Genomic DNA, 22,290 nt, shown 5'->3' with positions numbered 1-22,290 from the left:
TCTCTTTGATATATGGAAAATAAAACATAGAAATATCTAAACATATATTTTATTTTATTATTTTCTAATTGTCCTGAAAATATTTTTAAAATTGTACACTATCTGGACATTTTGTAGATACATTTTTGATAGATATACATGCAGGGTATCTAAACACCCAAATATGTAGAATTTCTGGTGAAATTCCCATTCATTTAAGGGTTAAATCTGTGGAACACAAAAAGATGATGTTAGGCAGAATGTTAGCCTAACATTCTGCTTAACTTCTACTTTTGTGCTCAAATGACATATGGGTTTGGAACAACATGAGGTAGAGTAAATTATAACAGAAATTTCATTTTTGGGTGAACCTTTTTTTTTTTATTAAAATGTTGCCTCGGTAAGCATTTCACTTGGTTTTGGAACAGAGCAATAGAAAGCCCACATTGTAATTGGCTGACACATAGTGCCCACAGGGCCCCATTCACCTGAGATTAGCTGCAAGACCAGAGATGCAGTGAGCCATCTCTCCGTTCTGTTTGTCTGAGCCCCACATGCTGTAAACAAATTAGAAAGAGCACAGATACACACAAACGCAGGTTAGACCTGCTCCAAACATCATCAAATCTGTACTAAACATTAACAGAAGACCCCCCAAACACACACACACACACACACCACCATCCTAACAGACACGCTAATGAGATTGTAGCACCGTGCTAACTCTGCTGTTAGCAGGTATTACAGCCAGACTATAACACCTCAATGTTTACCCCAATGGGAAGCAGAGGGGAGGAGGGGAAAGAGGCAGAGACAGAAAGAGTAAGAGAGAGGAAACGTTTGTGTGTGAGGCAGAGACAGCGTTATATAGGTCAATATCTGAGGGTGAATACGCAAGCGTTAGTTTGTGTGGAACTGATGATCGTTATGCCCCTGCTGTCATTATCTCTGTTAAAAATTGTTCAAGTGATTGCTAATATGAGATCACAACTCATTCTGTACCAGTGTTCATTGAAAACAATGAATAGCTAAAGAAATCACACCAATGTGGGGTCCAAAAGTCTGAGAAGTGAAAATGCTATGTGCGTTTTTACAATTTAATAAAATTATTTCATCACAAATTACATTATCATCATAACCATTTGAGTAAAATGCTGAAGTGAAAAATGTACATGAATTAAAAAAATATATATTTATTAGGTATGCTAAAAAAATTATGTACTCAAGCTAGCATGGAGTCAACATGTTATCCCAGCATGATTTGAGAATGTTCCAAAGAGTTTGTTGTGTGCTTCAATGGAAGCAAGGAAACCTTTCAAACAAAAGTGTAAACATGGTCAATTTCATAGCTTTGCTTATATGACTGGTGACCAAGAAATATTGCTGAATCTTAATTATTTTTTATTCATTTTACATCAAAAAATTGATTGGTTTACAATTTTTCAAATTCCTAAAACCTTTTTCCAGGTTAAATTGTTCTATGTGGTTTCAGACTTTTGAACCCCACTTTACTGCGTATGTCATGCTAATAATGTAGTGTAGCATACAGACCTTGACCTGAGCCAGGGGCTATTGAACATGTTAATTTGGCATATGAAGAAAAGAGGTAGTGCAGGCATTCATCTGCTCTGCCCTAAACATAAAATTTAAATCCTGACCATGAAACTCTACATCTAGGACATCTAGATGTTTCCGTTTTGAGTTAGAAAGCAGTAACGTTGATCTCGATATAGCGGATGAAGCACTCAATGCAGAGAGACACAAAGTGCAACAAGATTATGAGGGTGTAGCAAAGAGGTTATGTCTAGTGAGTGTAAAATCGCAGATTAAAATTGTATAATTCGTAAAGCATTGAGCTCTTGGGACCTGAGAGTCATAGTGGCTGCGTCTCCCCAGGAAATCAAAATTGGAATTTTATGGCTTTTAGTCAATATCTATTAGCTTTGAACCATTTTTTATCATGGTGTGCACCTAAAAGCTGCAAAAAAAAAAAAAAAATCTTTAGCAAATATACAAATTACAAATTTACTTGATCTTCCTGGGGTCTTCAAAATCTAGTGAACTGCCTCCCTAGATAGCATTTTTATAAATGCTCTTTTGAAAGATATCTAACAGCAACTGTACTACTTCTGGAAGTGCTATTATAATTGGAGTTCTAGACAGTGCAAATTCTAAACTTTGCTAAATAAATTTTACGGCACACCAAAGATTTGATATCAGAGTTTCAAGAGGCCTCTATCATTAACCTCCTGGGACCCCAGCACGACTGCTGTGTACATTTTTCATTTCCCTTATTGATTTGTAACTAGTAGCCCCTAATAAACATCCAAAAAAACATTTTTTTTTTAGAGCAAATACTTTTCCTATAAAGTATGTCCTCATATGGGGACCACAAGACTAATTTGTGAAATTTAAAATAATACTAGGTTATGGAATGTCAGAATTTGTTAGTCAAATTGTTTATGTTTTCAGGAGTGTTGGATATTCATGTTTTTGAGACATTAAATACATTACAGCCGATTTTCTGTAAAGCTGCTTTGGAACATAGTATTTTGGGAAAAATCACAAATAAAAAAACTATGCAAATAAAATTATTTGACTTTTACGTTACAATTTATTTTTCTACTTTGGCAACAAAATCTAAATATTCTCTATTTCCACTGTCAAACAAACAAGTGGTAGCCAGTGCTGAAGCATTTTACCATCCACAAATTAGCATTATTAATAATGATACTCATATAAAGTATGGCCAACAATGTCCAATCACTGCCAAACCATGATAAAATTAAATTATACATTATAAATTCTGAATCTAAGCACTGATTAACACTGTCCCATGTCTGCCAAACATGTTGAGTGGTTCAAACATAATCTGAAGCCTGAAACTAAACTTCTGGTAGGACGTTAGCAGTGAATACACTTGGCTGCATAGGAAAGCTATAGGGTGCTCCCTTGCTCTCTATTTAGTGAATGACAACCTCAGTGTACTGTCTGTCTCCACTGGTCTCAGAACAATTCAAAATGCACCTTATTTTCATCCTAACTCCATAAAAAGGCTCTGAAAGCAAAAATGTGCAGCTTTTGAATGAACCCATTGATTCCCAATGTGATAATGCACAATGCATATATGATTCTAAAGGAAACATAGAGACTCTAATCTTTGCACTCAAACAGATTTCAAAGTAAAACTTAATGAGGTTTCTTACCAGATCTGCTGAGATCGACACCATGTTGTTTTGTCACATGATACATGTGCGTCAAATTTTAACAGTTTACTGAGATCAGTCGATTTAAATTAAATTAAATTATGTATTAGCGTGTTAGCATATAGCGAAGACAAAACACAAGGTCCACGCAGGAGGACGCGGGTTCGCATGAGGTTAAAACAGATCTCTACACTGCAGGCAGAATCAGGAAGTAGATGTGGTGCATGTGGCCTCACACACTGGACATATGGTTAGAGAAGAACCAGGTGCAGGTGTGAGTATGTGTGTAAGTGTGTGTGTGTGTGTGTGAGAGAGAGAGAGAGAGAGAGAGAGAGCGACTGAGATTGTAAAAAGCATAAAACATACACAAGGTTACTGAGGGAGGCCAGAGTTATCTGCTGTGGTTGTTGCTGTTGCTGGGATACTGATGGCTGCTGCTGTGGTTGCTGGGATACTAATGGCTGCTGATGTTGCCAAGTGGTCATGTTGCTTGGCAACAGTGCACCTGATGGCGTAAAGGCCTGGAGGGCTGTGAGATCTGCACTTGTTAGCTGGTACTCTGCATGAAAACAAAGAAGAACATTTCATGCATATTTATTTACTTAGTATTCCAAAAACATATTTTTCCTCTGATTCTTATAATTATGTAAATACATAAATATTCATGTATTGTTTCCTTTCATATTCAGAATAAATGCTAGTGATAAATCTAGTCCAGAAAGAAAGGAGAAGAATGGGAAATAACAGATAGAGAATGAAGTATTTTGAGAAGAATATATCAGCTCTGTAGGTACATACAACACAAGTGAATGGTGGCCAGAACTTTGAAGGTCAAAAAATTGATTACTTTTATCTTGTCTTAATGTGTTTTTTGGACCTTCAAAGTTATGACCACAATTCACTTGCATTGTATGGACCTAATGAGCTGAAATATTGTTCTAAAAATCTTTATTTATGTTCAGCAGAAGCAAGAAAGTCATACGCATCTGGGATGGCATGAGGGTGCCTAAATTATGAGAGAATAAAAATTTTGGGGCGAACAATCTCTTTAAAAATGTCTCGGCTTCTGACTATGATGTCACTCTCACCTGTGTTGTAGGAGGTTGGCATGGAGAACGGAGTCAGGAGGCTCGGCGTTGCCACGGAAACCACCGGTGTGGTAAGAGGCTGTGTCACTTGAGAGGTGCCTAACCGCTGAGCATTCTGGAAAGAAAGAAAGAGAGAGAAATTAAGACAAGACGATTGAGAAGCACATGAGTTGACAGTCCTTACAAAGAAAGCTGCCATATCTAGAATGTTTGTATATTGTGTCACAACCTTTTCTTCACATTCCAGATGGTCCTGAAGATTAAACATTTTCAGTCCAAGTAATATAAGCCTCAGGAGCACAGCTCAGTGGCTTAAATCAACATCAACAATCATGAACTGCAAAATCTATATAAACAACTTAATGAAAACAATAATTCCCTGATTGCCACTCTTAAGCAAATACACTTATTCTCTCTCTCACTCTAAGCTCTTAACTGAGAGGAAAACATTGAGATAAAATGTTCTAAAACTCTTAATCATGCTTCACACACTAAAACTTCACAACAAAACAAGCAGGAACAAAATTGGTAGTGTGATTGCAGGGCAAACCAGTGTCAAGCATTTGTATTTAAATCTCCTGAGTGCTTGAAGAGTCACTTGTCTCTTCGATGGGATAGAGGTGCTTTTTTGTTAAAGGTGAAGTGTGTAACTTCTGTGCCACTAGTGTCACCAAACTGAACTGCAAAAATAATGACTGTTTTTAAACAGATTTCCCAAACTCTGCGACTGTCTGCTATTGGTTGACCAAATAGAAAGTTCCCGCCCCAAACTCATGCCATTAGTTAAGCCAATTTTTCTATGTCAGGCGCATCAGGATGCTCAAACAAACAGCAATGTTTTGATAGTTCCACAAAGTCAAAGTGTTAAACTTCTTTTTAAGAGATTTAAATTATGGGGACACTAGAAATGTCCTGATAAATCACATTTATAGCATAATACCCTTGTAATTACCAGTTTGTAACAAAACAAAAAGTCCTCGTCAACCACTTTAACCTGCCCACACACAAAAACGCACACACACACACACACACACATCCAGATGCTGAGATGTCCAGATGTACATGCACTACACGTAATGTGGCATTGGACAACAATCATTAGAGAATAAGACAGAAGAAGTGTGAGAGGGAGAGAGACAGACAAACTGATCTCTGGAATGAGGGGTTCTGCTCCACTGCTCTGCGTGTTTGATTCAATGTGTGCCTGACTAAAATGAGATCAAGCCATGCATATGTGCATTTTGCCTTGAATGTGTGTGTGTGTCTGTGTGATCATTCATTTAATGCTGCACACAATAATCAGGCAGCCAGCCTGCAACTCCTCAGTATAATAATAAACAGCACAGCTTTAACTCCAATTCACTGACCACCAATTACTTCCAATATCAAAACCACTGTGTTCTGTATTTGAATGTAAATGTAAACACTATAAAAAAAATACAAAAAAATGTTTAACCAAAATCAATATAATTTGGTCAGTTAAATTGTGGATATGGTCATGTGATGCAGACATGGTATGACAAAAACATTTCTAGTTGTAGCACACATTAGTGATGTTGTGGCTCTGTTGTGTTGCCATATGTAATGAAAAATCAAGCAAAAAACGCACTTCCAGCAAAATAACGTGACATGTTCACAACACACCATCCGTTAAACCTTCACCAAACATTCACCAAATGTTGTGAAATTGTTCAAAGCACAACAGTCAAAAGAACTGAGCTGTATTCACCTCACTCACCAACTCCAGCTCCTCATCTGTCTGCGAGGCCAGAAACAGAAAACAGAAATTACAATTCCAACGCACACACACACATTTGTTTTTCCATGGTGGTGGGGACCTTCATTGAGTTCTTTAAAGTGGCTTAGCCATGTTTGTGCCAGGGTGTACAAATCCCACCCAAAACGTCAGCTTGCAAACATAAATGAAACACTTTTTGGCATTTAATAATAGTATGTAGGGGTGAAAAAATGCATCGATATGATTCTACAACTTGCATTGCATTGACTATGGAATTTAATAAACGATCATAATGACTATATTAATACCCAATGTGTCTCAAATAACATACACTTGTCTCGTAGCAGCCTCATTATTCATAACTGTGTACAGCATATGAGAAAAATCAGTTCATTATTGTTCTTTGCTTCCCCATTTGAAGCCTACAATTGGGAAAGTACAGTGAAGCTTTCCATGTGATGATTATTTGTTCATTATGTGTTATAGGCTTATGCAAGTAAGTTGTTAATTCTGTGACCATGCTGGATTTAAAGATAAGCCTTATCAGTGTATACAGGTGACGGATTTCATTTATTGGTTCATTAAATGTTCCCCTAAGAAAACATGCAAATCTATTGCCATAAGACGGTCAACTTACCATTTATTTGTTAGTTTGCATTAAGTCAGACATGATGTTAACCTTTATTCATATTGGCTCAATAATTAATGTAACATTAGTATCATTATTTTTGTTTACATTTGCAGTCACACATGAACGAAACCTCCATGTTCTCCCTAAATGCAAAGAATTGAACCGTTGCTAAGCTCCGCCCCCTTTGTTTATCATTTCTTGCTCTGACATGCTTTGCAGAACTTCTCATAGGAATGAACGGCATGATTTTTTGCAAGATATTCTCATAAACTAAATAGATATTATTCTTTTGTGGGCTGTAATGAAGAGTGACATTGTAAAGCATATTTATCTAATGTTTTTTGTAAGTAATTCATAACTGTGGAGACTGTGAATCAGAATAGAGTCACTTGAAATAAGTAGTCATTTGTAAGCCATAATAATTTTTAGAATTTCAATAAAATTCAGCTTAAAACTCCTCAAACACATATTACTCCATAGACTCTCGTTGGAAAAAAAGCAAATGCTTGTCAGAGAAATGGAAGACAGCAACAGTTGCTAAGATAGGATTGCTTTTAAGGCATGGCTTAGCGAAGGGTAAATTACTTCTATTTCTTATAAATTAAATTTAGTGAATTAAAGCAGTGAATGCAAAACCTGGTGTATTTTTTTAATACATTTTTTTATAGTACAAATTGGCACACCATTTATATTCTTCTTCAGCATATTTTGGAAATTAATTCTTAACCGTTTCAAACTAATTTAAACAAATTTTATGACTAAATATTAAGACTATTATTTGGATACATTAACAGACATACCTACTCAATTGATAAAAATGTCATTCATTTCTTTAATTAAGTAATTATTTAACACAGGGCTAAAAAGCACACCCAGACTTTTGTTTCTGGCTATACCATTGTTTCTATAGTTTATATACTGAGCTAATTATCTTTTTAACCCTAACACTACCTAACTCTCTCAGAAACCATTTTACATTTTTAGATTTCTTTAAGACATTATTAAGAATATTAAATTGTTTTCTGAAAACAAGGTGATTTCAGGATTTTACTTTTTATTATTTTGGTTTAAAGTTGAATTATGTAATTTCTGAGACACTAGCGCAACCAAATGGAATAGAAAAAAAACCTTTTTCAAAACAGCTTTCTGCCATTGGTCAAACAGAGTGACTCATGCCACTGGATGAGTAATGTTGTTGAGGCGAGTCTAAGCGGGTCGCTCAAAAAAACCATTTTCATAGTGCCACAGTTTTCGAGAAAATTAACCTATGAATGGCTTACTAATATTTTTCTCTGCATATTAAGTTGGGGTAGGAGAAAGTATTTTAACATACTTAAAACTTACATACTTCAGGCTTAAGATCCCTAATATTATTTCATAATACCAAACTGCCAGAATACATCTATGCTTTGTTACATTGTAATAAAAGCATTGTTAACAGTATATTCAAAGTATTTTCACTGGAGTGGTTTAAAATTTGACCTGATATGTTGTCAGTAGACTGTAATATGGTACAGCTTTAAGATTAGTTGGTGGTTTTGGCACCATCAGGTTCCTTTAATTCAGTGTGGGAGTGCTCACCAGCTGCATTAGGCCTTTGCTGCTCTGAGAGGTGATGACCCGAAGGTCCGGCTTACGACTGTTCACCATCTGAGTGCCGGGCGGAGGGGGAGACTTAGCCGGGACTAGTTTCCCCATGCTGTTGCCGTTGGAGACTGAGAGGAGTCCTGGGGAGGCCCTGGCACTGATGTAACCGTTGGCTACAGAAAGAGAAAGAAAAAGGAGGAAAAGGCAAAGAGATACAGTAGATGTCAAAATAGAGCTGGTGTTTATTTACAGAGAAAGACCTCACTCACATTCTTTATCACTGGCCCAACACAGTCACACATTCAGACAGACAAGTGTGATCATATTCAGTTTTCTATCATTTGTGTTGATAGGAAAAACACAATAATTGCCCACCGGTGAAAATAATCCTAAAATTAATCCTATTAGCGTCTCCCTCGCCCTGGCAGATGTATTTTGTAACACTTTGTGTTGCAAACAAAACCAAATGTTTTTTGGGATTACAACTCTATTATGTTGTAATTGGAGGATTAATAGTGACTGTTTTTTTTAGGCTTGGAGAACCGCATTCAAATGTAGCTTGCGCGCACACATAAACATAAGCAGACGCACAAATGGAAGGAATCTGTCTGACACCAGTTTATCCTGTTCCTCGACTCTTTTTCAGCTTTGTTATTAAAATATTTTTTGGGAGGAAACGAAGCTCGTGCGCACACATAAACATAATCAGACGCACAAACGGAAGGAATCTGTCTGACACCAGATTATCCTGTTCCTCGACTCTTTTTCAGCTTTGTTATTAAAATATCTTTTAAAGCGAGAGAGGGCGAGAGAGAGAGAGAGAGAGAGAGGGAGAGAGAGAGAGAGAGAGAGAGAGAGAGTGATAGAGAGTAAGGTTGGGGACTTTCCCAATGTCTTCCCACATTCTGGAATTGAATAACACTATTTTCTCAGCACACACGTCACTTGTGAGTGCTATGGCAACATTCTGATGTCTGAGCTAAAAAGAAATATCCCAAATATTTATGCAAATTTGTTTAGAAATGCAATTTTAACTCTAAAATGTATGAATGTTGACATTTAAAACCAAAAATGACATTAAAATTTCTGTACCCAAAGAGTTATTTTTTTTTTATTTAAGTTTGTGCTGAGGCATTCCTAGAACCATTTAACCTTTAGAAAGCTCATAACTAACTTAATACACTAAATTGAAACAGATGATAAGTCTATGAAATGTAAAGGTGCTTACGCAGTTAATGAATCATTTAAGAGCTTCAGACTGGAGAGACTTTTGCAGTTTGATATTTTATCCTATCTGAGGTCCAGTTACAGGGAAACAACAACTGTGCGTTGCTCTGCAAGAAGTGTGTGTTTGTGTGGGTGCAATGACCACATCAGCAGCTCTGAATAGAAAGAGATTGCAAGGGGAGCTGCAATTCCTTGGCATGGAGAAGAGACGTGCTCAGCTGTTCTGTGCCCCAGGAAATACAGCTTTAAGTTCTGTCTGCTTTTGTAAGTGTACTGTTTATGTTAGTAAATAAGTGTGTGGCGGTTGGTTGTATGCCCATGATCTCTATTAATCTCCACTTCAAAGACGACCTGACTGCCTTTTTCTTTCAATCTCAGTCCAGTTCTCTCGTCCTCTCGCTCTCTGTCTCATGGGAATGGTAGGAATGCTATATGACGTCAATGCTGACATTCCCTGAGCAACAGCTGAGAATGCAGGGAAGGGAGGGGTAACGGGCAGAGAGAGACAGAGAGAATAAGAAACAAGGTGTGGTATCGGAGAGGGAAAAACTGTTTGGTAAGAACTGAGAAAGTTTCTTGGGACAAACTTTCAGTCATTCTACATATACAACATTGATGGGTCACAATGGGCAACCAGTCATCCAACAACTGACAACTTGATTAGTGAGATCGAGAATTATTTTGATGGTGGTGCTTTAATAAGCGTGCTTTGCCTCAGCCATTAGACCATTTACATGGTAAAACCCTCTTAGAAAAGTTGTGTCTTGAAATTCATCCCCTTTAAAGCACCACCATACAATATTCAGATGGATGTCTTTGGATTTTTGAGCATCCCAAAGCGTGTGCTGTGTTTTTTTAAGACAGCGTGTAAAGTTAAATATAGTCCAACTTTTTAAGTATGTACCTCGAGATGCCTGCATTCTGTTGCATTACATCTAGCTGTTGTTAAAAGTATCTTATGTAAACGTCCCCTAAGAAATGCATTTGTGCAGTTATAACCAATCTACAGCAGATTGCTTTGCATACAGTAGTCAAACTAGAGCCTTAATCTGTCTATCCAAGTATAGATGACACAATGCGAATATTTGAGGATGTCAACTGAGGATGTGTCAGTTTCAGTAGTCACACATCGCACGTCACCGGTGTCTTTCAGAGAATGCACACAATGCTGAGTCCATTGTGGTCTGATTAATGTCTATACAGTACAGCTACAATTGCAATATCTAGGCCTGTTAGTCCAACCTCGCAAAAATTGGACTGTTACTATTTCTGTCTATAACGTTTACATGCATTCAAAAAAATAAATAATAATTATTGTTTTATTCCAAATGAAACCAAACTTTTAAAGTGACTCCACAAAAGGCTTCAACCTCTTCACTGATTAAATGTTTAAATGCCCACTTAAAATGTTCCTGAGACCCATGTGCTCTTTGAAGATCAGAGGCAGGAGAACCTACAGCTGTCAGGGATTGTCAAGATTGGCCGGGAGGAGAGAGGGGAGTGTGACAGAGGGGGACGGGTGAGGACGGAGCGTGCTGATTTAAGCTGAGAATTCAGAATGTCACGAGTGAGATATGAAGAACAGCTGAGTGGGGTAGAGGATGGGAAGACAAGTATGCAGGCAACAGAAATGGACAAGAAAAGACAAAAACGGGAAAGATAACGTAACTTTAACTGGAAAAAGAGAGTAGGAAAATTGACATGGATGGTGGTGACCAATACCATTTATAGTTCCATGAGGGTGTTTACAGGCATGTTTTAAAAGCACAGTGTGAGCTTCAGCTGTCACAAGCTAACAGGTGTGTGAGTGTACAGTGAATGTCCGTTAGCTAGAATGCCATCCACAAGTCTTTCTGATCACTCACTTTCAGATTCTTGTGTCAGAGTCTGGAAAACCTTCATGGTGCTGTTGTCATTCTCAGAATCATAGGATGATCAAATCAGATCAGATCTTATCTTATATTATCAAAGGAGATTGAAATAACCTTATTCCATTCTGGAGGTCTTTAGAGTGCTCTTCGATTTTAGGCAGGTTTGACTCAGACTAATGTATTATTTAGAGGGTTTGGTGGAAATTAAGAGGTGTGAAACTGGGGCCGTCTGGCTTTTGGGAGAAAAGACTTACCCACAGGGCTCGGGCACGCTCCATTTGAATTGTTGAGGTCACCTCCCAGAAGAGCACCTGGAAAAAGGAAAGAGTGGCTTCGAGCAAGAGCAAATCGAGTCGAGACTACAGACTGCAAATCTAGATCTATTGGTGATACCAAATCTGGAACTGAACACAAAGTCTTTGTACTCTAGAACAAATATAAAGAAACTGCCACCTTTCAGACCTGGTATTAACACCCATTTTGGGTGATCTGATGATCACAATTGGTCAGCCAAGACAAATTGCCATTTACACATGGTATGAACATTTGTCTAAAGTTTCCAACCTGTGGTCAGATTTTTAGGGGAAGTTCTCTAATTTCAAGACTACACACATAAGTTTACACCAGTGTGGCATACAGAAGATGTTCGGTAAGTTGAGAATGTACTGTATGTGCCAACATTACAATATTTCCAAATTTTCTATAGCCATTCCTAGCAAAGTTTAAAACCCTTGGTTTGGTGCAGTGTTATGTGATTAGGCAGTTTTCTGGGAAGCTTTAGGATGCACACACTACAATGCCAATGTGACTCAGCATAAACACACAAACCATTTTCCAAGCTCCCACAGTTTTTCACCAAAGAATTTCCATGACTTTTCCAGTTATTTGTGTTTGCTGGATTAAGTAGTTATTAGGACTAGGAATTTTTACTAATAGTTTCTGTGGGCAGATTTTGAATTATGTTTGGTACTGATCCTTGGTATTAGTAGATATAAACGATAACATTACTGTTAAATTTACTTCAAAAAGACAAAAAATATGTCTTAATGGCGAATTTGGCTTTTATCATTCACTCTTCCCTTTTTAGAAACATTTTTAACTATTTCCATATTAACTAGTAACATCTGACCACAAAGAATCACACAGGCAGTTACATTTGAACATTGGAAATTTCCATGACTTTTAAGATGTAATTCATTTCCATGACTTATCCAGGACTGGCAATGATGGAATTTAAAGGGATAGTTCAACCAAAAATGTAAAATTCATCATTTACTCACCCTCATGCCATCCCAGCTGTGTAAGACTTTCTTTCTTCTGCTGAACACAAACAAAGGTTTTTAGAAAATATTTAATCTTTGAAGGTCCACACAATGCAAGTGAATGGTGACCAGACATTTCAAGCTCCAAAAAGCACATAAAGGCAGCATAGAGGACACATTTTAAACCACTGGAGTCATATGAGTTTCTTTTATGCTGCATTTATGTGATTTCTGAAGCTTAAAAGTTCTGGACAGCATACAATTGCATTAAAAGGACCTGCAGGGCTGAAATACTATTCTAAAAATCTTTGTTTGTATTCTATTGAAGAAATAAAGTCATAAACATTTGGGATGGCATGAAAGTGAGCATTTTTGGGTGAACTATCCATTTAAATTCCCTCATATTTCTAGGTTTTCCATAACCATGGGAACCCTGAACATTTAATAGATCCAAAACTGAACAGAAGACTTCACAGGATGGTCTGAAGTCAGAACTTCATGAATGATAAAGTATCAGTACACTACCACTCCAAAGAAGAAGAGAGAAATATTTGACAGCCACTTTGATTCACACCTATGCATAAATCATTGGTGTGTCTCAGAGACAGCAGCGCTGGGTAATCCAACACCCACAGGGCAACATTACAACCACATGTACAAAACATGAGTTACCACAGGGGTGTCCACACTTTTTCTATTGGGGGCCTGAAAAAACAAGGTGTCACAGGCAGCATCACTGCATTAAAGGGCTAAATGTTATTAGATTGCCACTATTGTATTGTCTTTATATTGTAAGCTTTATATTATGCAAGTTTTAATCACTTTGTGCTCTATGGTATGCTTCCATACATGAGTTAATAAAGTATATTTCACACACCAAGAACACTTGGAACAGTGTTCCACAGTAATGGAACAGTGTCTTCTGTTACATGTATTACAACTTTATATAGAATAATATTCTGGTTGAGAGCTTCTGCAACTTTGACTGGTTTTTGGGTTATGTCTTTACATATTTATATTTTTGACGTCCATTCAGTATCACTGCAAAGCACATCGAAGCTTCTGCTATACAATGTTGGATGTCTCGCATCACAATAGCCAGAATTAGATAGGCCTACATTTACCTGTAATAAAAGTGATGCAAGGATTATCTCTTTATTATTCAACAATCCAGTTACAATGTTTTTAATGTTGATACTCAAAATTATTTAGCTCCTTTTAATTTGTTTGATGCACATGTGTGAGCTGAGCGAGGCAGCAATTGAGCAAACACAGCTCATTCACTGTCCTCACTCTCAAGTGACTTTTGAAAGCCCAAAAATAATTTGAAACATCAGAATGAACCAATTCACTTCAATTAATTAAACTTCCCAACGCAATAGAGGACGTTCAAGGAAAGTGTGTTCCGCTCGTACATCTCTGCATGCTCAATAAACCCTTTGCAGTCGCTTCCACAACTTACTCAGTTGTAAGATGTGTAGTATTGGGACATTATCACAAGAACGAGTACATAAGTACAGTATTAACTGACTAGAAACCGGTCCTATACAAAACGCATCAATCTTTTCCGTGACGGTTCATCCATTGAAATCAGAATTTTATCAAACACATGTTGAACTTCGCCAGTGGATTAAGCTTGTGATAACAGCAAAGAAAATGCACTAGTGGAGACAATGCGCTGTGAGATGTGGCTGTACTTGATAGGAATTTCATATAATTGCTCAATAGCTAGCCAAATTAAACTGCATTTATAAAATCTCTAACAGGCCGCACTAGAAAATCTGTAGTTTGGACACCCCTGAGTTGCCATCTCCTCTTTCCTGTTGTGCTAACTGGTACCCAGTCCTAATGATTTGCTCTCTTACCTGCACTAGCAGGTCTTTGTGGTAAGCCGGGAGACACTGTGTTCCTCTGGAGCTGGGGTTGCTGTGGTGACAGCAGGCGTGGGTCTGTGAGGGTGGAGGTGACAAAGGAAGTGGTGACGAGGCTGCTGGGATTGCTGAATGGCAGAGGGCTCTGATTGGACACCGGCACTGTGACTGGCATGGAGAAAGTTGGTGGTGGCACTGTAGACTGACAAAGCACAGATAGATAGAAACGGTTAGCCATGTCATTGCAGACAGTCACAAACATCTGCATGCACATTAAATGAATGTTCACCCAAAAATGAAATTCTGTCATAGACCAGTGTCACTTAATTTCTTCAATGGAACCCAAAAAGAGATTTTAGACAGGAGGGCAAAAAGATACAATGAAAGTAAATGGTGACTGAGGCTGTCAATTATTCTGCCAAACATCTCTTTTTGTGTTCCACAAAATAAAGAAAATCATAAGGGTTTAGAACAACATGAGGGGAAGTAAATGACAGAATTTTCATTTTTGGGTGAACAACATCCACTCACACGCAAATGTCCAGTGCAATAAACACACACACACACACACACACACACACACACACACACGCTGGTTATAATATCATGCAGTGAATTGTGCAAACATCTCCAAAGCAGAGCATGGGAAGCTGAGAGTTAAGTGCAGAGTTCATTTCAGAAGATTTGACACAGTTGTATGATGCATTTTAGATTATTTCAGATGTATAAATAATCCATTTTAGAAACAAAAGAATAAAATGTTTTAAGAGGCTTTCCTCTACCTACACTACCAGTCAAAAGTTTGGACACAGTTATTTAATATTTTTGATGACTTAAATAATTACAATTAAGTAGGAGTGTTGAAACTTTGACTGATAGTGTGTGTTTTTACATCAAAAGCCATCTAGATTTACATTGAATAAAATTGATCATCCAGTTTTTAAAATATTTTAACATAATGGGCCAGCATTTTTTGTAGCCTAGGAAAATCAATTGTGGTCTATGACAGTTGCCCTTAAACTAGTAATATGGCCCTAGAGAATAACCCACAGTGCAGGGAAGGCTCAGGCATTTCAAACAAGGGGTATGTGGCTGTGACAACTCCTGAGTCAGCCGATCCTTGTTCTTTTGCTTTTTGAAGCGCAATTAACCAGCTTCGGCAGTCAGTGGACTCAAACTGTCGAGATGCACTGACGGAGATCCATTTTCCTATGATCCTCAGCAAAACCAGGTCCTCTAAAATTAGAATGTGGGCCACACTAGGCCTCCTGTGTTCTGAGAGGGACCCAGTTTGATAAGAGTTAGACTGGCTGTTCCTCTGTCCTTCTCCATTTCTCCTCTAGCCTCTCTCTGTCAGCTCTCTACTCTCAATCTCTCTTTCTGTGGTTTAGCAAAAAAATGTAGTTTGAAGAGAGCCGATTAAAAGAATACTTCACCCACCCTCATGCCATCCCAGATGTGTATGACTTTCTTCCTTCTGTAGAACACAAATTAAGATTTTTTGTAGAATATCTCAGCTCTGTTGGTCCTTTCAATGCAAGTAAATGGAGGCCAGAAATCCAAAGGTCCAAAAAGCAGATAAAAGAAGCATAAACGTAATCCATACAAGTCCTTTTTTACTTTAAATCTCCACTTTCACTTTCAGATGTGAAAGTCAAACTAAACAGGTGCCACAATGATGTTAGATGTGAAAGTGAAAGTGGAGATTTATAGTAAAAAAACATACAAATATTGATCTGTTTCTTACCCACACCTATCATATTGCTTTTGAAGATATGGATTTAACCACTGGAGTCTAAAGGATTAATATTATGCTGCGTTCATGTGGTTTTTGGAGCTTCAAAGTTCTGGTCACCATTCCCTAGCACTGAAAGGACCAACAGAGCTGAGATATTCTTCCAAAAATCTTTGTTTGTGTTCTGCAGAAGAAGGAAATTCATACCCATCTGGGATGGCATGAGGCTGAGTAAAAGAGAGAATTTTAATTTTTGGGTGAACTATATCTTTAAAATCCCAAAACTTCCTTGCAGCTTCGTTTTACCAGCACATATTGGGACTGTCTCTTCCATAAACACTACATTTTGAAGAAAGTCCCAATAAACTGTATAAAATGAGAATCTAAAATAGTGATATCTCACTAGGGACACTAACAAAGCCTTCTTTAAAGGAATATTGCATCTTAAATGCAAGTTTGAAATCAAGGAATGGTTCATCAAAAAATGAAAAAAATAATTTACTCACCCTCATGTCATTCCAAACCTATATGACTTTCTTGTGTGTAACACAAAAGGAGAAGAGGAATGTTAGCCTCAGTCACCATTCACTTTCATTGTATGCAAAATAGGTGCAAAAACAGTGAATGGTAAAAAAAATTGTGTTCCATGGAAGAAATTTGTCTGGTTTTGGAACAACATAAGGGAGAGAAATTGACAAAATAAATTTTCCTTTAAGCTCTATCAATAGCATCTGGCATGCTGTAGATTACCACAGAAAATAATTTCATACCTCAGTTTGTACGAGGCAAACATACAGCGGTTGCCCTGCATGCATCCATGTTTTAAAAATATCTAAATAATTTTAATGCCACAGATGCTGACAACAGAGCTTAATTTAAGTTTTACACTGAAGATTGCTTTAAAAAGGGAATATTCTTCATGTATTCTTGCGTTATAGTGCACCTCATAAAAAAGTTGGATAAACAGGGTTTAGATTACGAAAGCTACTTCATCTGACTCCATAGCAAATGTTGAACTCATCTATGGTTCTTGTATTGAAGCATAGCATGTTACTGGCTGAGACTGTGGAAGAGACATCACCCAGCAGTGCACGCAGGCCAGGCAGGGTGAGGGAAGGGCAGAGGAGAGGGGACGATCATTTGTGCGAGACGAGTAGCTGGTTTAAAATATGGAGCATGCAGCACGAAACAGAACAGGGAATTTACCTAAAGATGCCGTGTCTAAATACATACACACAGTCCAACAAAAAACATCTAGTGTGCTGCTCTCCAAATTCTCAGCCAGAAACTCTGGCACACCTGACTGTGCATTTATCGCAAATAGATACAACTAATTCAAGATAATTAGACCCACAGGCAAGGTTTCTTATAATACTTAATTATTACTTTTATTTATACTAATTGATTAGATTGAAATATAGTTACTTAACTGTATGTGTCAGTTTGAAACATGTAAAATCAGAATGAAGAGCACATTTAAAATGTATTTTTTTAATTAGAAAATAAATCTCAAATTCCCTTCACGGAATCCACAGAGGTACCCATGGCCAAGTGAGACAGTTAGTGTTGAAAATCTAAAAACTCATTGTAAACCGATGATTTTCTGGCCTGTTAAGTAGAGCTCATAATACACATGTTACAGGGTGTCCCCAGTGAGAGGGATTAAGGTTTTAGCCCTGCTTCTTCGGGCACTCATACTGGGATTATGTGGTAAAGAAAAAGAGAGGTGCTGTATGCCTCTGTTTGTGCTATGGCCCGTGAATGGTGCACTGGGTCAAGAGTGGGAGAGGAAAACTGCCCCTTTTTTCAGTTTATCATCACGCAACACTTTTAGAATATGCCTTTCCACAATATAGACCCCATTAGAATTTTATATCACATCCTATCTGGATTTGAAAAAGGGGAATCATCAAGTGTTTTCGGGTATATTTTAACTATGGCTGCCAATTGTTTAAAAATGACATAATGACAATATGCTGATCAATAAATGCCAAATAATTGCCATTTGTTGAGACATTTAAGCCATCGCAAATAAATTGTTGAATAGACATTACATAAAGTGGCTTTAGAAGTCAATATATTGTTTGTTTCATTTTCATTTAATTGAACATAATCCTCTGTCTAAGGTAGCCTTTGTTCCCTTTCGATTTCGGTCACTTATATAGCATAGCTGACACTTATAGGAAAAACTCCTTTTCTCAGATTTCTTAACTCCTATCGGATAATGCCAATTCAGATGCAACTAAATTGAGCCAACGGTGATCGGGGCCGCTCAGCAAATTACATTGAGCACGCAGCGCTCAGCTTTCTATATAAGCGGGCGGCATAACGGCATCAGTCAGAATTTATTTCACTGTCGAATTGCACTTACCTGCAGTGGACGACGCTTCCCTTCCTGAAGATGACCGTTCCCCTGCCGAGCTCCGGAGAGCTAAAAGAGTTAAATATTTCCACACTTGCGCTGACTGGACCGTCTTTTTTAAGATGCCATCGCATAAGTGCAGATGTGGGAAACCTGTTCCCACGTCTGATGGCAACAAGAGCTGTGTGTTCTGTCTGGGCCATGCTCACGCAGAAGCAGCGCTGTTCGAGGCTGAATTGTAAGGCTGTACTGCCGGCTCAGGTCCCGCATGCACCCACACACCCACACTCTTCTTCCCCCGTCCTGTTCACAAAAAGTGTTCGCCCGCCCGATGGCACTTCAGCCCTTGTGCAGTTCGGCAGCAGTGAACATGGAGAAGAGGAGAATTATGACAGCGTATCTATCACAGCTTCAGACACTGTCACCTCGGGGATACAGAAGGTGGATACAGAGCTTGTCCGCATTCTCACTAAGGCTATAGACGAGCTGGAGCTCGAACGGTCACCTCCATTAGAGCCAACTTGTTCTCGGCTGGAAGAGTGATTTTTGCCGGGCCACCAAAGTAAGACTGCACCTGGCCCATTTTTCCCCGAGGTCCACGATGAAATCTCCAAATTGTGGAGTTCACCATACTTGGTGAGGCTGCATCTCTCCAATACAGCAGCTTTCACATCCATCGACCGTGGAGACCAAATGGGATATGGCTCGCTTCCCCCCTTTGAACAGGCGGTAGCAGCCCACTTATGTCCCTCGACACAAACTGGCCTGAGATCCCACCCACTGCTCCCGTCTAAGCAATGCCGGCTTACTTCGACACTAGTGGAACATGCTTATAATACAGCTGGGCAAGCTGGTGCCACCTTGCACACGATTGCAGTGCTTCAGGTCTAACAGGCCAAAAAAAAAAAAAAAAAGGATGAATCCAGTCCCAACCCGAACTTTGTGTTGCGACCAATTTGGCGCAGAGCAACAAAGGCCACCGCAGGAGCGATTGGGCGCTTCATGGGAAATCTGGTCATCCTAGACAGTAACCATTGGCTGACGCTGAACGACATACACGATGGGGACAAGTCGGATCTCCTCGATGCACCAGTATCCCCCGCTGGTCTCTTTGGCAACGCTCTGTCCACTCAGAGCGCTACATACCTATGTGTCCCGCATGAGCCAATTCAGACAAACCGACCAGCTTTTTGTCTCAGAGGTCGCTCGAAAGGCATGCCAGTCTCAAAGCAGAGACTGTCACATTGGATTGTCAATGCTATTACACTGGCGTACAAATCTCAGGGAACCCAATGCCCTATTGGCTGTAAGGCCCACTCAACGAGAGGTATGGCTGCCTCTTAGGCGTGGGAAAATAGTGTTTCCATACAAGAAATCTGCCTGGCGGCAGGTTAGGCTTCGCCCAGCACCTTTAAACGATTTTACAATCTTGACATGCATTCGGTGGCTTCACAGATATTGTCTGTGCAGCAGCATTAATTATTGTGTTCTAAGGTCCGCTGCGAGAACTTGATTAATTCACTTTGCTCACGGACCGCACACACCTGTGCAACAATGCAATACTCGGCCCTTCATGTTAAACGCCGTCATACTTCATTTTCATCTCTTATGTCTTGGCTGTGCTTTCGACATTCGAATGTAAAGCGGTGCCACACTCGGGCCATACTGCTTGCATATATATTTACTGTGTTTCCCACACAAATACATTAACATACTTGTGTCTCGTCACACTCTTAGACATTCTCTAGTTAAAAAAATAGATATGCATTATGTTTCCCTTAGTGGAACTCTTAGTGGAGCTGTTTCACTACCGAACTGTGAACCTGGCTGTGCTCTACTAGATCCGCTTGGAGCCCTCTTAAAGGCAAAGCATTCTGCTACTGAGCGATGTGAATGTGCTTGTTAACTCGCCCCCCTCAGAACTGTCAGGGTGAGGTTGATTTCTTATAAGCTTTCTATAAACTAAGTGTTGTATCTGTATGACACAATCTCATGTCCTGCCCCTTCTATACACTCGGGGTAGGTACAACGACATTCACTCTTGATTCTCGGTTTTCGCAGGTAAAGGAACCTAAAGAAATAGTTAATCCAAAAATGAAAATTCTCTCAAGATTGACTCACTTTTAAGCAATCACAGGTGTGAATGTCTTTCTTTCTTCAGGAGAACCAAAATTAAGATTTTTATAAGCACATACAATGTCATACAATATATTGTCCATACAATGAAAGCAAATGGCTGCAAAAAACACTTCCTGCTACCAGTCTTTTTTTTTTTTGTCAGCAAGATCTCACGCTCTTCGCATTCTTTTTTATAAATTTTTTTATTTAAGAAAATATCAAAACAAACGATACAAATACAATACAACATTTCAAATGCTAGGGGGAGGTATAAATAATATTATAAGAAAATTTTAAAAAGTGTACATGTTTGTAAAATTCGAATAGCTTTTTGTTTCTTCGAGGGCAATATTTACTCAATATAATGCTTCACTTAATTTTTAAATACTATAAAAAGTTTTTTTCCTGAAAATGTACATTTATGAATGTGAAATTTAGCCATTAAAATAAAACAATTTATGAAATAAGTGTGGGTTTGTTTATCTTTGGAGTTTACAATAATAATAATAAAAAAACATCTTTCCAATGTAATGTAAAGTTTTCATCAACATTTCCAACTATTCCTGCTGCCAGTCGACCCATCATTGAGCTGTTGCATGACGCAAGCGTGATGGGGGGTTCACGTGAGAAGATGGAAGCGTACACTTTGTTTACAACAGTAGAACAAACGTCATGCGAGATTCGGGTAATTTCAAGCATTTTTCCAGCTCTGGCAAAAAGTAAAGATTTATAGTTAAAAATATTTTAATAATCAATTTGCTTCAGATGTAGGGCTGAAACGTTTAGTCGATGTTATCGACAACGTCGACAATAAAAAATTGTCTACAAAAATGTTCGTTGTCGAATAGTCATTTGATCTAATTTAACATGAGACCAGATATGAAACTATTGAAGGCGCACGAGAGCAGCACTGCAGCTCGAGCGTGACTGAGGAGAGGAATAAGACACAGCTTAGAGCCCAGATGCACTCTAAACTTTCCAAACAACTACATGTGATGTAGATCACAAAGTATGAGGAAATTTTATAAAAATACAAAATAACAATACAGAAGCACTCTCAATGTGAAATACAGCAGAGCCGGGGCTGCCGTTCCACTGAAGAAAAATTGGCATGTCAGAGCGTCTTTAAAGGAAATACCTCGCCGTTATATCTTTAATGGATCCTTTATTAAAGTTCAAATAAGGAAGTAGGTCATGCAAATAAGTATAAACACCGAAACTGGCATATTTCTGTGGATCAGCGCCGCTTCTATGAGTCGCATGAAGTGACCCGATCTAAGGGAGAGAGATTGAGACTACACCGGCTGATGTACACTGGCGCAGGAACTCTCTTCCATCGCACCCTTATTTGAAGAAAATCTGCGATAAGCAGCTCTATTAAGAAGAGAGAGTTTTTTTTTTGAAAGTTAACGATGGATTGAAGTGAACAAAAAAAACTAATTTAAAATAAAGTACATTTACTTTAGGAGCTATACTGCAGAAGACAAATTTGTTGTCTGAGAATGTTGAATATAATATGTAGTATTTAAATATTAAAATAACAAAAAATCCTTAAACCAAGATACATTAAAATATTTAATATAAAATATTGAGACTTGTTTTCAGAGAATAGATC

General features: G+C 38.3%; 1 protein-coding gene across 13 annotated transcripts in view; it reads right to left on the bottom strand.

Moving 5' to 3' along the window:
* Positions 1 to 22,290, bottom strand: part of LOC127655637 (myocyte-specific enhancer factor 2D homolog) — a 108,491-nt gene that overhangs the window by 12,657 nt on the left and 73,544 nt on the right. For 5 of the 13 annotated variants that reach the window (XM_052143535.1, XM_052143540.1, XM_052143537.1 and 2 more), the window contains 7 exons: positions 14,455 to 14,662; positions 11,582 to 11,638; positions 8,224 to 8,402; positions 6,003 to 6,032; positions 4,274 to 4,388; positions 3,552 to 3,744; positions 468 to 536 (listed from right to left, as the gene is read on the bottom strand). In XM_052143535.1, the coding sequence (XP_051999495.1) occupies positions 468 to 536; positions 3,552 to 3,744; positions 4,274 to 4,388; positions 6,003 to 6,032; positions 8,224 to 8,402; positions 11,582 to 11,638; positions 14,455 to 14,662 (851 nt within the window). The remainder of the gene's footprint in view (positions 1 to 467; positions 537 to 3,551; positions 3,745 to 4,273; positions 4,389 to 6,002; positions 6,033 to 8,223; positions 8,403 to 11,581; positions 11,639 to 14,454; positions 14,663 to 22,290) is intronic. The other 8 variants (XM_052143544.1, XM_052143545.1, XM_052143548.1 and 5 more) reach the window with 6 other exon arrangements.

Source organism: Xyrauchen texanus, chromosome 15, assembly GCF_025860055.1.
Source record: "Xyrauchen texanus isolate HMW12.3.18 chromosome 15, RBS_HiC_50CHRs, whole genome shotgun sequence".
Taxonomy (NCBI): domain Eukaryota; kingdom Metazoa; phylum Chordata; class Actinopteri; order Cypriniformes; family Catostomidae; genus Xyrauchen; species Xyrauchen texanus.
Note: the sequence above shows the minus strand (reverse complement) of the source record. Positions and strands in the feature narration are given on the sequence as shown.